Source organism: Erinaceus europaeus, chromosome 15, assembly GCF_950295315.1.
Source record: "Erinaceus europaeus chromosome 15, mEriEur2.1, whole genome shotgun sequence".
Lineage (NCBI taxonomy): Eukaryota > Metazoa > Chordata > Mammalia > Eulipotyphla > Erinaceidae > Erinaceus > Erinaceus europaeus.
This window is the reverse complement of record NC_080176.1, coordinates 37,107,624-37,129,858: the sequence shown is the minus strand read 5'-3', so window position 1 is coordinate 37,129,858 and position 22,235 is coordinate 37,107,624. Positions and strand designations below refer to the sequence as shown.

Below are 22,235 nucleotides of genomic sequence, written 5' to 3'. Positions count from 1 at the left end.
GAAACCCCAACTGCTTCAACACACAAGTCCGTTTCCTCCACTCCCACCCTTCACAATATATTCAAAGGAGCTTTCATAAAGCACAGCCCTTAAATTCCTCATTGAAGTTTCAGTCATCTGTGTGCCCACCCCCGCACTTTACCAGCACATGAAAACAAGAGCTCCAGTGCAGTGTTTCTGTAAACGAGACCCCGTGCACATTGTAGTCACGTGGCCAGTGTAAAGGTCAACTTCTGGGCCTCACCCCAAACCCAGGTGAGTCAGACTCTAATAAGAAATAGACATTTTAGGGAGTCGGGCAGTAGCGCAGCGGGTTAAACACAGGTGGCTCAAAGCACAAGGACCTGAAATAAGGATCCCAGTTCGAGCCCCCGGCTCCCTGCCTGCAGGGGAATTGCTTCACAGGCGGTGAAGCCAGTCTGCAAGTGTCTATCTTTCTCTCCCCCTCTCTGTCTTCCCCTCCTCTCTCCATTTCTCTCTGTTCAATCCAACAACGATGACATCAATAAAACAACAAGGACAACAAAAGAGAATAAATAAATGTTAAAAAAAAAAAAAAGAAATAGACATTTTGAAAATAAATACTCCATGTTCACATTTGGAAATCATACTGCCTTATGTTTATGATTTGTATTTTAGAACTAGATTACATGTTCTTACAGTATTTACAGTTATCTCAGATATTCATATATCAATTCATAGAGCCCAACAAACTCCACAACAGTTCTAGATGAGACAGGATATTGCTATAGCTGCAGCACCTGGGAAAAACCATTAAAGATTTCAGTTGACCACAAACTTAGTGAGTCAGTAGTGTAATGTGGTTGGCATAAAAGCAAATTCTAATTTAGGCCACAGAGATAAAAGACAAGAAGATGGAATAAAAGAATGTCCCATTCCACATCAGACCACATCTACTTTATAGAACTCTGCTTAGTTCTAGGGCCCACACTTTAAAGAGATCTAGAATGACTGGCATACTTTCAAAGGAAAATGCCAAGTAGAATAGTAAGAGCCCCACAGAATATGTTGTGCCACTCTTTTTTTATTATCTTTATTTTATTTACTGGATAGAAACATCCAGAAATTGAGAGGGAAGGGGGTTATAGATAAGGAGAGACAGGAGACACCTGCAACATTGCTTCATCACTTGCAAAGCATTCCCCTGCAGGTGGGGACTAGGGGCTCAAACCTGGGTCCTTGTGCACTGTAACATGTGCGTTCAACCAGGTGCACCACCACCCAGCCCCATCCACTCTTTTAATAGCTGTGGCTCTTGTCCTGTGAAGGCAATGGTCTCATAGGATTACCCCCATAAAACCAGCTTAATTTTCTTGTGGGTAGGACCACAGGGGAAAGCCAGCATTTGTCAAAGTAAGCTTTGGCCAGAAGCCACAGGAGACCTTTCTGGTAATTCCCAGACAACCAATTGGTACAGACTTTCCTTGTTAAGAGGGCAAATAGTGATTCTGAATTTGACCTGAGCAAATTCTAAATTATCACAATGGTCTAGTCAAACAACTATAATACATCTCAAGCAAGTCATCCAAGTGTACAACATAGTGATGTCCGTAAGATGAACTCTGTCATGATTATAAGGAAAAAGTAAAAGGAATAAGAGTGGAACAAAGAGTTTATTGTTATCCGTGGGGAAATTCTTTTTCCAGAGCCCTCACTATATAAGCAGTATGTGTCTACAGTGTTTATAATAGTTTATACTTTTCTTGTCTGTAGGATGGGGGTACTGCACTGCTAGCTGCCAGTCAGTATGGGCACATGCAGGTGGTGGACACCTTGCTGAAGCACGGAGCCAACATCCATGACCAGCTCTATGTGAGTGTATTTCAAAAAGGCTTTAGAGATTTGTGCAGTGGCACATCTGGTTGAGCACATACATTACACCTTGCAAAGACCTGGTTCAATCCCCCAGTCCCCATCTGTGGGAAGAAAGTTCACAAGTGGTGAAACAGTGCTGGAGGTGTCTGTCTCTCTTACTCTCTGTCTCTCCCCTCCCTTTCAACTTCTCTGTCTCTATGATAAATAATTTTTTGTATTTATTTATTTTCCCTTTTGTTGCCCTTGTTTTTTATTGTTGTTGTAGTTATTATTGTTGTTATTGATGTCTTCATTGTTGGATAGGACAGAAAGAAATGGAGACAAGGGGAGAGAAAGATAGACACCTGCAGACACACTTCACCACCTGTGAAGCAACTCCCCTGCAGGTGGGGAGTGGGGGGCTCAAACTGGGATTTTTATGCCGGTCCTTGCACTTCGCACCACGTACGCTTAATAAATATTTTTAAAAGACATTTGCTCATTCCTCTAGCACACATACCATTATGGTGTAAATTCAGGTGATAACAATGCCAACTTCAGGGAGTCGGGCGGTAGCGCAGCAGGTTAAGCGCATGTGGCACCAAGTGCAAGGGCCATCATCAGGATCCCAGTTCGAGCCCCCGGCTCTCCACCTGCAGAGGAGTCGCTTCACAGACAGTGAAGCTGGTCTGCAGGTGTCTATCTTTCTCTCCCCCTCTCTGTCTTCCCCTCCTCTCTCCATTTCTCTCTGTCCTATCCAACAACAACAACAACAATAGTAGCTACAACAACAATAAAGCAACAAGGGCAACAAAAGGGAATAAATTAATTAATTTAATTTAAAAAAAGAGTAGAGGGGAGTTGGGTGGTAGTGCAGTGGGTTAAGCACACGTAGCACAAAGCGTAAGGACCAGCTCAAGGATCCCGGTTCAAGCCCCTGGCTCCCCTACCTGCAGGGGAATTGCTTCACAGGCGGTGAAGCAGGTCTACAGGTGTCTATCTTTCTCTCCCCCTCTCTGTCTTCCCCTCCTCTCTCCATTTCTGTCTGTCCTATCCAACAACAATAAAACAACAAGGGCAACAAAAGGAAATAAATAAATATTAATTTTTTTTTAAAAAGATTAGAAATGCCAACTTCAAAAATATTAAAAGGTAACCAAGTGGTCTCTTGAACTTTGTGAAAACTGTGTTGGTTATGGCTGTGAGGGTACAAACTTTGGCGAAGGGTATAGCAGTACCAAATAGAACTTTGGTGACTTATACACACCAAGTGTAAGTATGAAATTATACCCCTGAGATATTATAATTTTGTAAAAACAGTATTAAATTATGAAACAGTAATAATAAGTACTGTAATGAGCAATAGGATTCTGTGGCATCAAGAAAAAAGATCCATAGACAACTAGATAAGTTTTTTTCTCCATAGAAAGCACATAATCATTTTCCCACCTTTGCTCTACCCTTTTAAGTCCCTTGTACATGAGATATCTCATAAAACTATGTAATTAAGATCTTCAAAAGTCATGTGATCTGTGCTTATTTGTATCACAAGGCTCACATATAAGCTTGTTGAAAACCCAAATCAATTCTGTTGCAAGTTATTTGAGAGGAAGAGCACAAAAGTGGAGAAAATGAGCTCATCTGGAAGAGAAGTGAGACTGGTGGCTGAAGATCTGTGAAGTACGTCATACCTTTGCACTTTGACAAGTGGCCATTGATAGTGTAGCTAGTTGACAATGAATGCAATACCCAATGACTATTTCCATTGATTTCTAGTATAATCCCTTAGTACTTATGGCATTGTTATTCCAGTTTTATACGAAAAAATTAAATGTGAGGCGATGCAGTGACTTGGCAGAATTGTATACTAAAAGATGAGGGGCCGAGAGGCGGCGCACATAGTACCATGCACAAGGACCTGGGTTCAAGCCCCTGTTCCCCACCTGCAGTGGGGGTGCTTCACATATGTGAAGCATTTCTGAAGGTGTCTATCTTTCTATTTTATTTTATTTAATTATTTATGAGTAACATAGGAAAAGAGAAAGAACCAGACATCACTCTGGTACATGTGCTGTTGGGGATTGAACTCAGGGTCTCATGCTTGAGGTCAGTGTTTTATCCACTGTACCACCCAGACCAGTGAAGGTGTCTATCTTTCTCCCTCTGTATCTCCTCCTCTCTCAATGTCTGTCTGTCCTATATGAGAAAGAAAGAAAGAAAGGAAGGAAGGAAGGAAGGAAGGAAGGAAGGAAGGAAGGAAGGAAGAAAGGAAGGAAGGAAGGAAGAAAAAGTGGCCACCAGGAGCAGTGGATTCATAGTGCTCGCACCAAGCCCCAGCACTGGAGGAAAAAATTTAAAAGATGAAAGAATTATCATTTCCAGTTACCTAGGAATCATGTTTTAGACTACCCTACAACTACCCATTAACTCTTCTGCCTATAGTATTACAGTTACAATGATGTTTAATGAGGTGTGTAGGTGTGGGTTTTCCATCTGAAACCTTTTCTAGAGCATATGCAGTTAATCCTGAGAAGTCACAGACCTCTTTGAAGTATAAAGCAACTGTCCTTACTTAAGCACTACCCACTGAATGGCTGATCCACTTGGTAGTGGTTTAAAGGGGTGGTTCTCTGTTCTGGCTATCCACTAGGAGAATCACCAGGGAACTCTGAGCACCTTTAAGCAGGGCCACCCTAGTCCAGCTAAGTCAAAATCTCTGAGAGTACCACTGGGTAATAGGTGACTCTCACATGGGCAAGTCTAAGAAGCACAGGTCGAAGGCTACTTGGCTGCATGTAGGGTGAAATATACCTCAGAGTTTGTGTTAGCATATGTGGGTTCATTAGGAAGCAACTGGGCCCAGCAGTAGCACACTGGGTTGAGCACACATGGTGCGAAGTGCAAGAACCAGCCTAAGGATCCCAGATCAAGCCTCCAACTCTCCACCTGCAGGGAGATTGTTTCACAGGCAGTGAAGCAGGTTTGCAGGTGTTTGTCAGTCTCTCCCCCTCTCTGTCTTCCCCTCCTCTCTCCATTTCTCTCTGACCTATCCAACAACAGCAAGGGCAACAAAATGGGAAAAATGGCCTCCAGGAGCAGTGAAGATTTGTAGTGCAGGCACTGAGCCCCGACAACAGCCCTGGAGGCAAAAAAAAGTTAGGAAGCACCCAAGCCTTTGGAAAGGGAAAAACCAGGTGTTATTTTCATAACATTGTCATTAATAGTCAGCAATTCAAATTGACTGTGAGTATAGTCTTTGAACTACTAGATGACATAAGGCACATAATCTGAGAAACAGAATTTGGGGAGATCCCACTCCTCATATACCAGAGTGCCCCCACTTACCTTTAACCTTTGCTGTGCCAGTCTCAATACAAATATTTCTGTTAAAGACAGTTGAAATATGGGTCATCCTGGTCAGTGGTCCCTGGAAACTTCTAGGAGCTGAAATGTGTAGGGACCAGGGAAACGGCTCAGCAGTAGAGTGTATGCCCTGCATGCGTGAGACCCTGGCACCACATTAAAACAAAAAGATGGGGGTCGAGTGGTAGTGCAGTGGGTTAAGCGCATGTGGCACCAAGTGCAAGGGCCATCATCAGGATCCCAGTTCAAGCCCCCGGCTCCCTACCTGCAGGGGAGTCGCTTCACAGGCGGTAAAGCAGGTGTCTCTCTTTCTCTCCCCCTCTTTGTCTTCCCCTCCACTCTCCATTTCTCTCTGTCCTATCCAACAACGAATGACATCAATACCAACAATAATGACCACAACAAGGCTACAACAACAAGGGCAACAAAGGGAGCTAAAACAAAAATGGCCTCCAGGAGCAGTGGATTCATGGTGCAGGCACTGAGCCCCAGCAATAACCCTGGAGGCAAAAGATAATATTAATAAGACAAACACAAATTGAACACAAATGACAGATCAGGTTCCTGTCTCCCTCTCTCACACACACACACACAATAAGAAATACATTGAAATCAAAAAAAGAAATTTGACATACATGATACAATTTTCAGTACATTGAATATTCATCTTAGAAAATTCCTGAGGGTCACCAGCTGCTAAGACCTTGCAGGACAACACAGTAGGGAATAGCTGAAAATGTTATCACCATATCAAACACCTGCTTAAAAATATGTGCAGAGTGATTAATTTTTTAATGATTGCCTCAAGGGGAGTCCAGCCACTCAGCTGACACCTACTGGAAAGCCAGCACCCTCTACCTGCTTGGACTTGCTGGGAAAGCTGCTTTGTATTTCCCTAATGGCAAGGGTAGTAATTAATCAGGTTGGCTAGGTGTTTTCCATTAGGATATGCTGGGAGTTTTCACTGAGGTATAAAAATAATGAAGCTGTAATTGCTGTCTGTATGACATCTGGGGGCATCTGGAAAGGACTTGGGCTCTCAGCTAATGAGTATATTTGCTGGAATTACCTCATAACATGTCGTCAAGAGAAGACATAGAGATCCAGTTAAACAGAAAATTGGCAAGTAAGCACCTGCTTTTCGCTTTCATGAGGATTATCTAGTTGTGTTTATAGATGTTTGCTGTTTACTGGGTTGGCAGAGAGCAAATGCTTCTGATATTCTTTCTAAGGCAGTGATGCTGAAAACATCTTGTGTTTTAAAACTTTTAAAAAATGACATGTTGATGGGTCATGGATAAAGAGTAAATAAGAGAAAGGAGGTAAGAAAGATTGAATTAAAAGAATATTTTTGGCATCCAGCCACCTACTTGAGTGCACATGTTACTTACCATGTGCAAGGGCCTGCACTTAAGCCTCTGCACCCCACCTGCAGGGAAGGAGCTTTCTTGAGTGATAAAGCACTTTTCTCTGTCTTCCTCACCCCTCTCAATTTCTCTCCGTCCTGTCAAATAAAAGAAAGGGGGGAGAAAAATGGCTACTGAGAGTGGTGTACTGACACCAATACCTGTTGATAACCCTGGTGGCAATAAAAAAAATTAAAAACTAAATTAAAAATAAACATTTTTTACTCCTAATTCACAAAAGCACACATATTGGGCTTGGAGGGTTGTTTTTTTTAAATTAATGTTCTTCCTTTAATTTTTAGTAACAGTTCCTAACTGATAAAAGTATTAAACTGAAGAAGCATATTAAATGTATGCATTTTGAATCCAATTAAAAAGGGAATGACTCCGAACTCATGTGACAAAAGCAGAAGGCTGCTACTAAGAAAGGAGTCAGTGCAGTCAAGAAACATGATGGCAGGCTTTCTGGAAAACTTAGGTGCTGCTGCCAATTGGGTGTGTCTTGGCTTTTGAGCAAGATTTTGCAGTGAGAACAGTCGCTGCATGTGTTATAGTTTATTGAGCTATTCTGAACTTAACCTTCCAGCTTGATTTAATGGGTGATTCAGAACTATGTGAACTTGTGTCGAATGTATTGCTAATCTAACTCCTTTTAAAATGAATGAGGAGAATCATTTTGCACATTTTTAATCTGGTATCTCTCAGGATGGAGCCACTGCACTCTTCCTAGCTGCCCAAGGTGGTTACTTGGATGTTATTCGATTATTGTTGTCTTCTGGAGCAAAAGTCAACCAGCCAAGGCAGGTAATGTCTGCATGCAGGAGCAGGAGGGCAGGGCTCACCATGACTACCAAGCTGCCAGCACCTTTCACTATCTAAAATCTGGGTATTTGGTGTCTAAGGTCAAGTATACACTCTGCTACCCTTTGTTCAAATAGATCATGGCTGCACTGAAGTAACAGAAGTAGACTAAGAAGTCATTCAGAGTCATTTGTAGGTTCTGCACTTCATTTTTCACAACTATTTTGATGTTGTGATTTCATTTACTAGTGAAGTTCACACCTGGCAAATCAAATTAATTAATCCTTAAAATAGAAGAATTTGGAGGGTGGGCAGTAGTGCAGCTGGTTAAACTCAGGTGGTGCAAAGCACAAGGACCTATGCAAGGATGCCAGTTCCAGCCCCCAGCTCCCCACCTGTAGGGAATTCACTTCACAATTGGTGAAGCAGGTCTGAAGGTATCTATCTTTCTCTCCCCATCTCTGTCTTCCCCTCTTCTCTCAATTTCTCTCTGTCCTATCCAACAATGATGACATCAGTAACAACAATAATAATAACCACAACAACTATAAAACAACAAGAGCAACAAAAAGGGAAAAAACAGCCTCCAGGAGCAGTGGGCTCCTGGTGCAGGCCAAGCCCCAGCAATAACCCTGGAGACAAAAAAAAAAGACAAAACAGAACTTGATGTTATGGGGTGGGAGAACCCCATGCAAGGAATTGTAACTAGCTTGTGTCTAGAGGAATCATTCCTGCATAGATTAGTTTTTGACAAAAACATTTTAAATCAGAGTGATATTACTTAGAAGTAACTTACTGGGGGTGGGGGTGGGTGGTAGCACAACGGGTTAAGTGCACATGGAACAAAGCAAAAGGACCTGGCTCAAGGTCCCGGTGGGGGGGTCACTTCACAAGTGGTGAAGCACATCTGTAGGGGCCTATCTTTCCCGCTCTCTATCTTCCCCTCCTCTCTCAATTTCTCTCTGTCCTATCCAACAACAATGAGAATAGTTGGCCGCCAGAAGCAGTGGATTTAGGCACCAAGACCCAGTGTTAACCCTGGAGGCAAAAAAAAAAAAAAATAACAATAATTAATTGAAAATGGAAAAGAAAAGTAATTCAGTGAGGAAATGTTGGTTTACAAGACTGCATGTGCTTGAGAGAAAGTGCCAAATATTCCTCCTCCACAGTCCATTTAATCCTCCTCCACTTTGTCCACTCACCCTTGGTGATCTCAAGTCTATGCTCTGAGCCTAAAGTCTTGTTTTCTTTCTTTCTTTTTATGTAGGATCTTGAACCTGTGTAATTTCACTGCTCCTGGAATGACTTTTTCATTCTTTATGAGGGGGGAGAGACCCCACAAGACCAGAGCCACCCCATCAATGCATGGCACCCCCTTGTAGTGCCAAGGCTCTGACTTAAGATGCACATATGACAAGGCACATGCCCTGCTGGGTAAACTATCTTCCAACCACTGAAATTTAATATTTTTTGTTGGGCTTTCTTATTTTGAAATTACTACTTCATTCTGAATCAGAAGCTTTGTTCTACCAAAATTAATAAATATAATTAGGTTTCATAAATTGGATTTGGAGGCCATAATTGTGGGCACCACTCTGAAAACAGAAATAAGAGATTATCAAGTCTATCTGTACATCCTTCTGAGGAAATTTTAAAAGCCTATTTATGAGATATGTTGCATTCATGTGCCCAAGGTGCTGTTTGCAAAACACCAAGTTGATGTAGCAATTTATATTTTAAATGTTGCAAGGAAATTGAATCATATAATGGCCTTGAAATTATGAAGTTGGAGAGCAAACCGATTTGCCATGGGAGCCACAACACACCATAACTGTCTTTCCTTTGTTAAGAGTGAGGATGACCTGGTCAAAGTGGGTGAATAATCTAAGTAGGAGAACCCCACCCTCAAGTCAAGGAGCAAGCTATGTGCACTTCCAAGAACTGTATCTGATAATGACTATTTGGAATTTGTGAGAATCACTCTCTGGAGATACTACTATTCAGGAAAAGGTTGCTTTAATAAATAAGAATTGTTTTGGAGAAGGCAAAAGTGGAATTCCCTCTTTTTGTAGAAATCCTAACTCCACCACCTTATAAGTAAAAGGCTACCTAGCTGAGTCAAACTAATCCAAGTCTGCCTTCTTTGGAAGTATAAACTCTGTCTATCCAATTTTATTCTCAGTAAAAAACAATGTTAAAAGTATGGTAAGAGTGATTATCAGACTTGACTGGCTGGCTTTGTCACAGTTGTGAGAAGGTCAATTTTAAAAAATATCTGATTAGAAGTTTCCATTAATGTGAACTGTACCTTAGAACATCCTACAAATAGAGCATTTAGAAAACGATATTTATCCTGAAATCTCAGCTGGCACATTGGTCATTTCAGAAGAGTCTTACATTTTTTTAAAGATTTTATTTATTTTTTTAAATATTTATTTATTCCCTTTTGTTGCCCTTTTTGTTTTATTGTTGTAATTCTTATCGATGTCCTTGTTGTTGGATAGGACAGAGAGAAATGGAGAAAGGAGGGGAAGACAGAGAGGGGGAGAGAAAGAGACATCTGCAGAACTGTTTCACCACTTGTGAGGTGACTCCCCTGCAGGTGGGGAGTCGGGGGCTCGAGCCAGGTTCCTTACGCCGGTTTTGCGCTTTGTGCTACGTGTGCTTAACCCACTGCACTACCGCCCAACTCTCAAAGATTTTATTTATTTATTAATAAGAAAGATAGGAGGAGAGAGAAAGAACCAGACATCACTCTGGCACGTGTACTGCCAGGGATCGAACTCAGGACCTCATGCTTAAAAGTCCAAAGCTTTATCGCTGCACCACCTCCCGGACCACAGAAGAGTCTTAAATTTATAAAATATGGGCAATGATCTCTGTCTGGGTTAATTTATCAATATATTTTGTATTGTCATCCTTGAGATCGTTTACATCTTTTTATGTAGGACATTGCTGAGTCACCTCCCCAGTCCAGTTTTTATTCCACATTGTATTAGAAACAGAGAGTGAGTGATGGAAACACTTCTCCATCATCCATGAAGCTTTTGATGCTGACAGTGGTGCTCTCCCAGGGGATCTGGGATCAAAGCTAGGGATTCACATGTAGAAGCATTTGCTCTACCTGCTGAGCCACCTCCCAGTTTTCTGGATCTATGACATTTTATGGTGTCCTATGATAGGATGTCAACAAAGTAGTATTGAAATTATTCAGCTGCCATTTAGAATCTGACCTTTAGGATAAGAAATTTTATGACTGAGGAAACAGTCACTGAAAACCTCTTAGTACCTTTGTAAAAAAAAAAAAATCTTACTCTCAAGTCATAGATATTGCAAAAGACAAGTTTTTGATTTGAAACTAAAGAAAAAAATAATTGTTCTAGCGGAAGAAGTCTAGAATTTGAAATCTTTCAGAGACTCAGAGATAATTTAAATCCACAGTTAGAAGATATGCTTTCAAGGATCGTTTCTATAGTTCCTTAAAATCAAGTCAGTCTAGAAACTCATTTCCATTTGTTCTGTGTCCTCACCAAACAGAAGTGATGAGTCAGATTTTTCTGATCACTAGTTAAGATAACTATTTAGTCTGTTTGTCTATCAACAAAGTGCTTTGACACATGCATGTCCCAACTCACTTCACCACTTCATTAAACTAGTTATTTTATAGAGCGGCAAAGACCTGACTCTGCCCACAGCGAGGACTCATCTCTAACTCCTTTTATTATCTTACTCAGTATTTATTTGAAGACTGTTGAAAAACTATCTCATAAAGTGCCCTCCTTGGGAGTCTGGCAGTAGCGCAGCGGCTTAAGCACATGTGGCGCAAAGCGCAAGGAGCGGAAGGATCCCGGTTGGAGCCTCCGCTCCACACCTGCAGGGGAGTCGCTTCACAGGCGGTGAAGCAGGTCTGCAGGTGTCTGTCTTTCTCTCCCCCTGTCTTCCCCTCCTGTCTCCATTTCTCTCTGTCCTATCCAACAACAACGACATCAATAATAACTACAACAATAAAACCACAAGGGCAACAAAAGGGAATAAATAAATAAATATTTTAAAAGTGCCCTCCTGACAGAAGCCTTGGTATGGCCTTGTATGCAGAGTTTCTGGGGCCCAGATAGGAATGGTTCTCCCAGAGGGGCAAACGTAGTGGTGGGCAAGGGGAGGAGATAAAGACACAAGGTTGGTGAGGTATCCTGATCGCTTAGGGATGGGAACAGACAGAAAATGGAAACAACTGCTTGCATTGCCCCTGCACATGAAAGACACTCAGAAAAGTTGTGTTGACTTCAAAAGGCATCTTAAGGGTTGGGCAGAGCACCAGTAAGAAATAGTTTTAAATATTTCTTCTAAATAATCTTTAGGAGCCTGAATGAAACCATAAAACATCTTGTGTCTAGTACAAAGCATGTCATATAGTCCATCTCACTTTGTGATCTAGCTATAAGAAATATACTATAGAATACTTGAAAAAATTATCTCAGCTAAAGTGAAGGAATAACAAGTGTTGGAAAATTCTACAAAAGTCAGCAAACTAGCCATCCATAAATTAATTATACACCCTTTCTGTCCCAACCCTGCCAGGCAGTGACCAGCCACTGTTAAATTCCTTGAGATATGGAGAGCTTATTATTACTTCACCAACTAGTTAAAAGGTTTAGTCAACCAACATGAGAGGTTGGTTGAATCTGTGAACTTGAAACCCAGAATAGAAATAAATATCCCTCTATTAGTGAGCCTGACAGATCAAAACAGCCTCATTCAAGAGTTGTTTTGTTTCTTGCATTGATCCAGAATCTCAGTTTTCACCAACCAGTCTTCACTTACTACCAGATGTGTAAGATAAACTAAAATCCACCTTTATTAATATGTGCACAGAAAATGATAATTATTTTTTATTTTTATTTATTTATTCCCTTTTGTTACCCTTGTTGTTCCATTGTTGTAGTTATTATCGATGTTGTTGTTGTTGGATAGGACAGAAAGAAATAGAGAGAGGAGGAGAAGGCAGAGAGGGGAGAGAAAGACAGACACCTGAAGACCTGCTTCACTGCCCTGCAGGTGGGGAGTGGGGGGCTCAAACTGGGATCCTTAAGCTGGTCCTTGCGCTTTGTGCCACGTGCACTTAACCCGCTGCGCTACCGCCTGACTCCCAGAAAATGATAATTATTATCCTTCCCCCTACCATGACTCTCACCCTGTTAGTCAAACGTGCGGTAGAGGTTGTAACTTCCATTTCACAGTGACAGTGAATTGCTTAATGTAGTGTATCTTATAACTATACATTTTTGGGACCAGTGAAATACCTCACTTGGATAATGTACTGCTTTGCCATGTATGCAACCCAGGTTTGAGCCCAGCCCCCACTACATTAAAAGAGGGCTTTGGCACTGTGGCCTATTTTTCTATTTCTACCTTTCTCTGTTTTTATATTAAAAGAACGGATTTGGAAACAAAAAAAAAAGTATGTTTTGTCAAGAAGTGTTTAAAAATACAGAACTATTTAGGGGAGTCCGGCTGTAGCGCAGCGGGTTAAGCGCAGGTGGCGCAAAGCACAAGGACCGGCATAAGGATCCCGGTTCCAACCCCGGCTCCCCATCTGCAGGGGATTCGCTTCACAGGCGGTGAAGCAGGTCTGCAGGTGTCTATCTTTCTCTCCTCTTCTCTGTCTTCCCCTCCTCTCTCCATTTCTCTCTGTCCTATCCAACAACGACAACAACAATAAAAACTACAACAATAAAACAACAAGGGCAACAAAAGGGAATAAATAAATATTTTAAAAAATACAGAACTATTTAGAAATGGTTTTCCGGGTGGGAGTAGATAGCATAATGGTTATGCAAAGAGACTCTCATGTCTGAGGCTCCAAAGTCCCAGGTTCAATTCCCCCACACCACCATAAGCCAGAACCGAGCAATGCTCTTGTTAAATAATAATAATAAAATAAAAATAATAAAAATGGTTTTCCTACTCTATTTTACTACAAAATTCAACAAAACAGAGAGAACCTGACAAGATTCCCATTATTTTCTTTTTGAAGTCGTCTTTATAATGATCTGACCATTATAATCAAGGAAATAAAGTAACTGGCATGTCTAGAAGGAGAGATAGAACTGTTCTTGTTCACAAACTAGATCATCGACTAATAAAGATCTGATCTGACATTAGTGCTCTCACATTCAACTCCTCAGCTTCTAAAATCAGATTTTAAGAAGTAGTTACCAGTAAGAAAGTACTTAGTAGGCCCAGGCATGCTGCATCTGGCTAAGCACACATTATAGTGTGCAAGGACCTGGATTCAATCTCCTCCCTGGTCCCAGCCTGCAAGGGGAAAGCTTCATGCATGGTGAAGCAGTGCTGCAGGTGTCTTTCTGTCTCTTTCCCTTTTTCTACCCCCTCTCAATATCTTTATCCAATAATAAATACATAAATTAGAAGAAAGTATTCAGTTGTTCTACCTGCTCAATCAATTGCTATCTCATAGAGAAAATCCAACAGAAGAAGCAAATCTAAGTGCTTTGTAAACCAAAGTACAAATTAAGGAACTTAACTGCTTTTGTGATAAATAATAGATTCATTGACCATTTTCTTTGTTTTTAAATACTCACATAGTCCACTATAGCTTTATTCGTAATGGTTTGGAAATCCAAAACAAATGTGAACTGCTAAAACAAACAAAAAATGTGTGTAGGAACATAATGGAATACAATTTAGCAATAGGAACAACAGAACTACTGATGCACACAATAATATGGGTGAATCTCAGAAATATTAAATTAAGTAAACGAAATTAGCCCCCAAATACTCTGGTTTCATATGCTGAAATTATAGAAAAGATACATCTAACTTTTCGAGAGACAGCATATCAGGGGTTGGCTGGGTTTGGAAGAGAGCGAAGGTTCTGTAAAAGCCAAGAGAAACTTTTCTACTTGATGGAAAGATTATTTATCTTTATTGTGGTGCTGATGGTTACACAGTTGTAAATGGTTGTCAAAACTCAAACTATATGCTGAAAGCAGGTGCATATTATTCTATGTAAGCTATTCTGGGGTGGAGGGTAGAGAGCATAGTGGTTATGCAAACAGACTCTCATGCCTGAGACTCTAAAGTCCCGGATTCAATTCCCCACACCACCATAAGCCAGAGCTGAGCAGTGCTCTGGTAAAATAAATAAGCTGTTCTTTTTTCCCTTTTACCATGTTATTTGGGCAAGGGGGTAATGGTTTACAGTACAGTTACTAATGCATCACTGACCATTTTCTTTCTTTTTTTAATTTTTTATTATCTTTATTTATTTATTGGATAGAGATAATCAGAAATTGAAAGGGAAGGGGGAGATAGAGGAGAAGAGAGACAGAGAGTCACCTGCAGTCCTGCTTCACTACTTGTGAAGATTTACCCTGCAGGTGGGGACCAAGGGCTTGGACCTGGGTCCTTATGCACAGTAATGTGAGCATTTAGCCAGGTGTGCCACTGGCCATTTCAAGGCATCATTCAGCCAGTCCTTAGGCTCACTGCCTGTTTGTTTCCTCTTTCACAAATGGACACTGAGACACAGTGACTCCTTTTCCCACCTTCCATGACCATTGCAGTTAAGGTGGTGAAATCTGTTAGTATTGCTATTATGAATTGATAGTACCAATTGTCCCCATATCACACCTCTCAGCACTTTCCCACATACAAGTGTCAAGCTAACTTAACCAGAACACCAAGCTCCTGAAAAGCACATGAACAGGCAGCTGCTGTGGTGTTTGCTCTAGCTGCCTTTCCTTGCCTGCCCTCTGGTGGACATAATAACAAAGAACAAATGAAACTAAAGGTGTGTGGTGGGGGACTGTCACCTGAGCTCCAGAAAATTCCATGTGGAGCCAACTGGATTCTCTCCTGGGTCTGAGTCAACCGTGCCTGTCCAAGTCACTGTAAATGCTCTTCCATCCACTAAAAAAAAAAAAAAATCCTTTTCCAGGAGTCTGGCAGGGGGTTAAGCGCAGGTGGCACAAAGTGCAAGGATTGGCATAAGGATCCCAGGCTCCCCACCTACAGGCGGGTCTCTTCACAAGTGGTGAAGCAGGTCTGCAGGTGTCTTTCTCTCTCCCCTCTCTGTCTTCCCCTCCTTTCTCCATTTCTCTCTGTCCTATACAACAACAAAGACATCAATAATAACTACAACAATAAAACAACAAGGGCAACAGAAGGGAATAAAATATTTTAGAAATAGTAATAATAACATTCAGCTTCAAGAGCATTTCCTAGAGGACCTTATGAAAGTGTGCAGTAGGTGCTATATTCTCGGCCTTTCTCTGTACTGCTCCAGTATTTCTTCCCCAAGTCTCCACAACACAGAGATGCCAAAGCTATTCTCTTGCTCTGGATGTTTCCAGCCTCTTCTGGGCTTTCTCTTGATGTACCATCAGCCACCACTCTGCTTACGTATCATTTTCCTCTGCGCCTTTGTTGGGGCAGCAATGGGCAGGAATCCTGTGCCTCCAGTGGCTGGCAGAGTGGAATTGAAATTATATGTGTCAACAAAAAATGAAGCTTCATACCCTGAAACTGACTCATCATGCTCTTCAGACCCTGTTCCCAAAGATGCGTAATCCAGCCTTATCTGATTCTAACGACACCTTTGGAACATATTACCTTGATTATATCAGAGGTTATGTTTGGTCAGTTCTGGATCCTTTTCCTTCCTTCTGTCCTCTCCATGGTGAACTGAATCCCCAGAGGTCAGCCTTTCTCCTAGCAGTACCTTGAGAGCAGGACACCCTTGCCTTGTCCTTAACCCTGAGCATCCTGCACTGGCCCTCTGCATATGCAGCTGGCCCTGCTATGATCTCTATTCACTGAATTCTTAACCTTTCATGACCTCTTCTCCAGCCCAGGCTTACTCCAGGTCACTCAAGCCAGCACCTCCAGTTCCCCATGAGGAAGCTAGGACTCTTGGGTGACCAGATGTCCTGTGGGTGTGGACTAGGGGTATATCAGGGCCATGTCTTGGGAAAATGCAGTTTCGCTTCTCCCTGGGTCTGTTCCTGTCTCTTATAGCAAACGATTCAACTGCCTCCAATACTAGATTCACCAGAGTGTTCCCTCTGTCCTGTCTGTGGTACAAAATCATGCCATCAAATGTCTGTTGGATCAGCCAAGACTTGATTAGCAGTTTACCCAAGAAGGACAGACATTACCAAATACCAATTTATGTAAATAGGTCACCTTCCCCTTTTCTCTGTCTGAGGAGAGCTTACCATTTGTCTTTGGGGAGGGAGTTCATTTCCTGTTCTGAGTTGTTGCTTTACCTGATGGGACCCAAACATGCCCTTTTGCACAGGATGGCACAGCGCCACTGTGGATCGCGTCTCAGATGGGCCACAGTGAGGTGGTGAGGGTGATGCTGCTGCGTGGAGCCGAGCGCGACGCTACACGGAACGTGAGTACGCATGGAGCTCCAGACTCACTCAGCTCAGACGCACAGAGAAAGCATGTCTTTATTTTGTCTGGAGCTCACCTGGATTTTCCCCCAGCCTCCACCTGCTCTTTAATAGAAAAACAAAGTAAGTGTCTGGATAGGGCGAAACTTAGCAAGTACAGCTCCTTCTCTCTAAGGAAGAAAAAAAAAAGTTTAATCCCTTGGAGATCATCCCCAACCTGAGCTGACTTCTGGATGAACCTGGAGGATGGGAGGTAGAGTATGGATTCAGTGTCCCTAGGGACTTGTACCTAGCATCTGCCAGCAGGGCTGACTGCTGCACAGCAGCTGGTTGCAGTGAGGCTGGCTTCCATCTCACCCAGCTGTTTGGAACGCTGACCCCACACATCCACATTCTATTAGTGTCCCCTCATCCTGCCTCAGTAGCCCCAGAGCAGGCTCTATGCCCCTGGGTGGCTTGGGGAGGCGGTGCTGCCTGATCACACTTTGCTACTATTATTATTGTTACTATAATTGTTATTATTTACAAAATCTCACCTCTCCTTAATGGTGTCTTTGTTTATGTGACCCACTTTCCCGGTCCGTGTCCAAGACCAAAAAAGGGGAAAAGTAAGGAGAAGAAAAGGCAGAAAGGATTAAAAATTTTAAAGCTGTGTATGCAAATAAAGTCTGCTTTGTTGCACGTTTGACTCAGACTCCAACCCCTGGCACCACATGGGAGTTTTAAGGCACTGGGGAAAGCTTCGGTACAATAAAGGCTCACTGTCTCTTCATCTCTGTCTCAAAAAGTCAGCCGAGAGCATTGAAGTTCCAGTAATGACAACATAAGTGTGTGTTGAGTCCTGAAAATCAGAGAGTGCCTCCTTGCCCCATCTGTGTCCTAAAGATATGCTCTTGAGAGCCTGATTGTTCCTTTTGCAGTGTTCTAATGACTGAAGGAATATGAATCCCCAGATGGCAGGGTTCTAAGATGATAGTCAGTCATATATGTTGCCTGGTACTTTTTCAGGCAGAATTAACTGCTCAGTACTCTCTAAAGTGCTTGGGAAATAAGAGAGACTGTAGGTGTGTGCTTCAGTTGACACATTTTGCCTGTTTCTGAGAAGCATATTCCTAACCCTCGCCAAGCATTTCAGTGTCTGTCAGCTCACACACATATGTTAATAATAACTCCCTTTTCCTTACTTCTCTCTGTTAAGGATGGCACAACAGCATTACTAAAAGCAGCCAACAAAGGATATAATGATGTCATAGAGGAACTGCTGAAATTCTCACCTACCCTTGGTATTTTGAAGGTAAGATAAAGAAAAAGGTTTAAAAAAATAAAAAAGAAAGAAAAGAAAAGAAAAGAAAAGAAAAGAAAAGAAAAGAAAAGAAAAGAAAAGAAAAATCCAGGACAGGGGAATGAGGTAGATAGCAGAATGTTTATGCAGAGACTGTTATGCCTAAGGCTCCAAAGTCCCAAGTTCAACCCCATCCACCCCCCCCCCACACACACACACACACACAAGCCAGAGCTGAGCAGTGCTCTAGTAAAAATTAAAAAAGAAAAGAAAAATCCACATTTGGGCCCTGCAGTTGAATCTGGGTATAATTCCTGTAGTTAGTTGCATTCTTGAGAGATCGTATCTATACCTTCTGAGTATTAGAGATCTGTGGGCACTGGTAGAGGTGGGGAGACGGAGGGGCTGGACAGGCAGTGAGTCCTGTAGAGCACACACATTATCACATTATCCTGGTCCCCCACCTGCAGGGGAGAAGCTTCACAAGCAATGAAGCAGTACTGCAGGTGTCTCTTTTCTCTATCTCTCTCTCTCCACTTACCCATCCCCTCTCAATTCCTCTCTGTCCTATCAAAAGAAAAAATAAATAAAATGGGGGAAAGAAGAAGAAAAATGGCTGATAGGAACATTAGATTTGTCCTGCAGGACTAAGCCCTAGCAATAACCCTGGTGGCTATATATCATAATATATATATATATATATATTTTTTTTTTTAAAGAGTAAACTACCCTTTTTAGTACCTAGTTTTCCAGAAAAAATGAATCATGCAATATTAATAAAATTTCTAAAATAGAAAGTTGATCATATTGTTGCATTTTTGGACAATTTATGAAATTACATATCATATCCACAACACATGAGGAATGGCCACTCATATTTCTGTTTTCAGTTATTTGATGCAAAGAACCACACTGTTACCCCAGGTGAAATCAGGTGTTAGGCTGGAGAGATAGCAAAATGGCTCTGCATAGAGATTTTCATGCCTAAGGCACAAAAGGTCCCAGGTTCAATCCCCATCACTACCATTAACTAGAGTTGAGCAGTTGAGGGGGTGGCAATGGGGAGTAAGAATTAAGTATCTAGACACCTAAGAATTAAGTATCATTTTGAAGAGCTGGGTCTTCGAGAAAACTGAGCCTCAAACACATTTTTAAGTTTTAGTGATTGTGGATTAAAATGTGTCTAAACTTAAGTATATACCAAGGTTTGCACATCTTTTTCAATGAAGGGTCAAGAAATAAATATTCTAGACTCTGTGGGTCTTGCAGTCTGTTGCATCTGCTAAACTGTGCCATCTCAGGTACAACATAGCCATGAAAAATACAAACCAAGTGGTCCGGGAGGTGGCGCAGTAGATAAAGTGTTGGACTCTCAAGCTAAGAGATCGCGAGTTCAATCCCCGGCAGCACATGTACCAGAGTGATGTCTGGTTCTTTCTCTCTCTCCTCCTACCCCTCTCATTAATAAATAAAAAATATATTTTTTAAAAATACAAATCAAAAGGTATGGATAGACTTCAGTAAAACTTTATTTTATGGATACTCTTTTCCTGGAATTTTAGATCTTCACATATCACAAAACATTATTATTTTAATGTATTACAATCTTGATTTGCCAAGACAAAGGAGAACTAGACTTGGTCTGCAGATGGTCATCTGCTGACCTCTGGTAAACAAACAGCTCCTCCATTTTCTGGGCGACACTAAGCTAAACCTGCCTTGAATAGGACACAGCTGCTGAGCGCTTTTTTGCCCTGGGCATTTTTAGTTTATTTGTTCCTGGGTGACCCAGAGGCTTTTGGGGTGCTTTCTGTCTGCACTTGATCTTAATCAAAAGGCCAAGAATAGATGGATGCCTTATATCTGTCCTTCACAATTTTTAGACTCCCATTTTTTGCTGTCAGTTGAAGTAGCGCTGTTGTAAGTGTGTCAGGCCCTTTTCTTTGCCTCCGTGAACTACTTCTAATCTTCAGTGAGTTTGGAAACCAGAGAGCTATACTGTTGCAATTGTTTTTAAAATAAGAATATGTAGACTATAAAGGGCTGGCAAGATAGCACAATAGTAAAGAAAGACTTTCATGCCTGAGGCTCCAAAGCCCCAATTTCAGTCACCAGTAACACCATAAGCCAGGACTGAGCAGTGCCCTGGTAAGAAGCAAACAACAAAAACCTATACTATGTAGACTGGCTTCATCTAGTAAAGCACACATTTAACAGGCTCAGGGACCCAGGTTCAAGCCCCTAGTCATCATATGGGAATTCCGTATAAAGGGAAAGCTTCATGAGCTATCTGTGAAGCAGTGCTGTGATGTCCCTCCTCCTATCTCCTCTCCCTCCCCGCCTTCCCCCTCCCCTCTCCCTCTCCCTCTTCCTCTCCCTCTCTCTCTCCCTCTCCCTCTCCCTCTCTCTCTCTGCCTTTCACTCTCTATCAGGGGATGGATGAGGAAGACTGCCACATTGGTGGATGTGAAGCCACAGTGCAGATATGAAGCCCCAGTGAAGGCCTAGTGGCAAAGAGAAAAAAAATACGCTATAAAAATGAACTCTACTGGGGGTCGGGTGGTGGCACAGTGGGTTAAGCGCATGTGGCGCAAAGCGCAGGGACTGGGATAAGGATCCTGGTTCGAGCCCCCGGCTCCCCACCTATAGGGGAGTCGCTTCACAGGCGGCGAAGCAGGTCTGCAGGTGTCTTTCTCTCCCCTTCTCTGTCTTCCCCTCCTCGCTCCATTTCTCTCTGTCCTATCCAACAATGAACAACATCAACAATGGCAATAATAATAACCACAACGAGGCTACAACAACACTGGCAACAAAAAGGGGGAAAAATGGCCTCCAGGAGCGGATTCATGGTGCAGGCACCGAGCCCAGCAGTAACCCTGGAGGAAAAAAAAAAATGAACTGTACTTAATAAAAAAAATGAGCTTCATTAGTGAGCTTTGTGGTAGTTTGTCTGGTTTCAAACTGCCCCTTTTTTGGTTTGTATTCTATTTTCTATTTAGCGATGTTGTAAATAGGCAGAATTGCTAAATTGATACGATTAGTTAAATGTTACAGATTATAAAAGAAAGCATGTGGGGCAGGTGGTGGCGCACCTGGTTGAGCACACATGTACAGAGCACAAGGTCCCAGGTTCAAGTCCCCAATCCCCACCTACAGGGGGAAAGCTTCACGAGTAGTGAAGCACTGTTACATGTGTCTCTCTGCCTCTCTGTCTCCCCCTTCATCTCAATTTCTGGCTGTCTCTATCCAATAAATAAAGATAATAAAATAAATAAATAAAAGAAAACATGGAAGAATGCTATTTTGCCAAATTTTTTCTCTGGGAATGTCTTACTCTCTTACATATAATCAGAACTTTTCAAATGTAAGTTAATTTAAGGGGTTAGGGGGCCAGGGGTTAGTGCACTGGACTAAGCGCACATAATACAAAACTCAAAGACCCATGCAAGGATCCCAGTTCAAGCCCCAGCTCCCCACCCGCAGGGAGGTCACCTCACAAGTAGTGAAGCAGGCCTGCAGGTGTCTATCTTTTTCCCTCTATATCTTGCCCTCCCCTCTCAATTTCTCTCTGTCCCTATAAAATGAAATAATAATTAAAATGGCCACCAGGAGCACTGTATTGGTAGTGCAGGATCTTCACAGTCAGATGTAGCTTCCAAAATAGATGTTACATGGCAGCCCACCATGTTTAGATTCTGTTTGTTTTAGTCTTTCCTTCTCCCCTCTCCCATACCAGAGTCTGTCTAGGTGTCATGTGTCACCACATATTTAATTCAATAAATACTTTAAGTAAATTTCATAGTATTTGAGCTCTTTACTGATCAAAAAGGCACTAGGTCAAGGATTGGGAAGGGAGGGAGCAGTTTCCTCATGCTGCTCTCCCCAGCCCAACCCACCCCACCCCCCTTCCTTCCTGTACCTCTAGGTAGATCCCTGTATGGGAACAAATCCTCCAGACAAAAAGAATGAGCAAAAAGAATGTTGGCAATATTTATACCACTTCCTGTGTGTCTGGGGGCCACGTGCTACGTGGTAGAAGGAAAAATAAGGAACTGGGAGTACAATCTCCTACTTGGGCTGGTTCATGCTGAAAGCCAAGCTGACGCACCAAAGTGAAAGATTGTGAGGCTGCGGTGGGGGTGGGGG

General features: G+C 42.1%; 1 protein-coding gene across 7 annotated transcripts in view; it reads left to right on the top strand.

Annotated features, from left to right (window-relative positions):
- The window catches only part of ANKRD29 (ankyrin repeat domain 29), a 53,838-nt gene that overhangs the window by 25,717 nt on the left and 5,886 nt on the right, over positions 1–22,235 (top strand). For 6 of the 7 annotated variants that reach the window (XM_060173588.1, XM_060173590.1, XM_007528188.3 and 3 more), the window contains 4 exons: positions 1,735–1,833; positions 7,290–7,388; positions 16,708–16,806; positions 18,006–18,101. In XM_060173588.1, coding sequence (XP_060029571.1) covers positions 1,735–1,833; positions 7,290–7,388; positions 16,708–16,806; positions 18,006–18,101 — 393 coding nt within the window. The remainder of the gene's footprint in view (positions 1–1,734; positions 1,834–7,289; positions 7,389–16,707; positions 16,807–18,005; positions 18,102–22,235) is intronic. The other variant, XM_060173589.1, reaches the window with a different exon arrangement.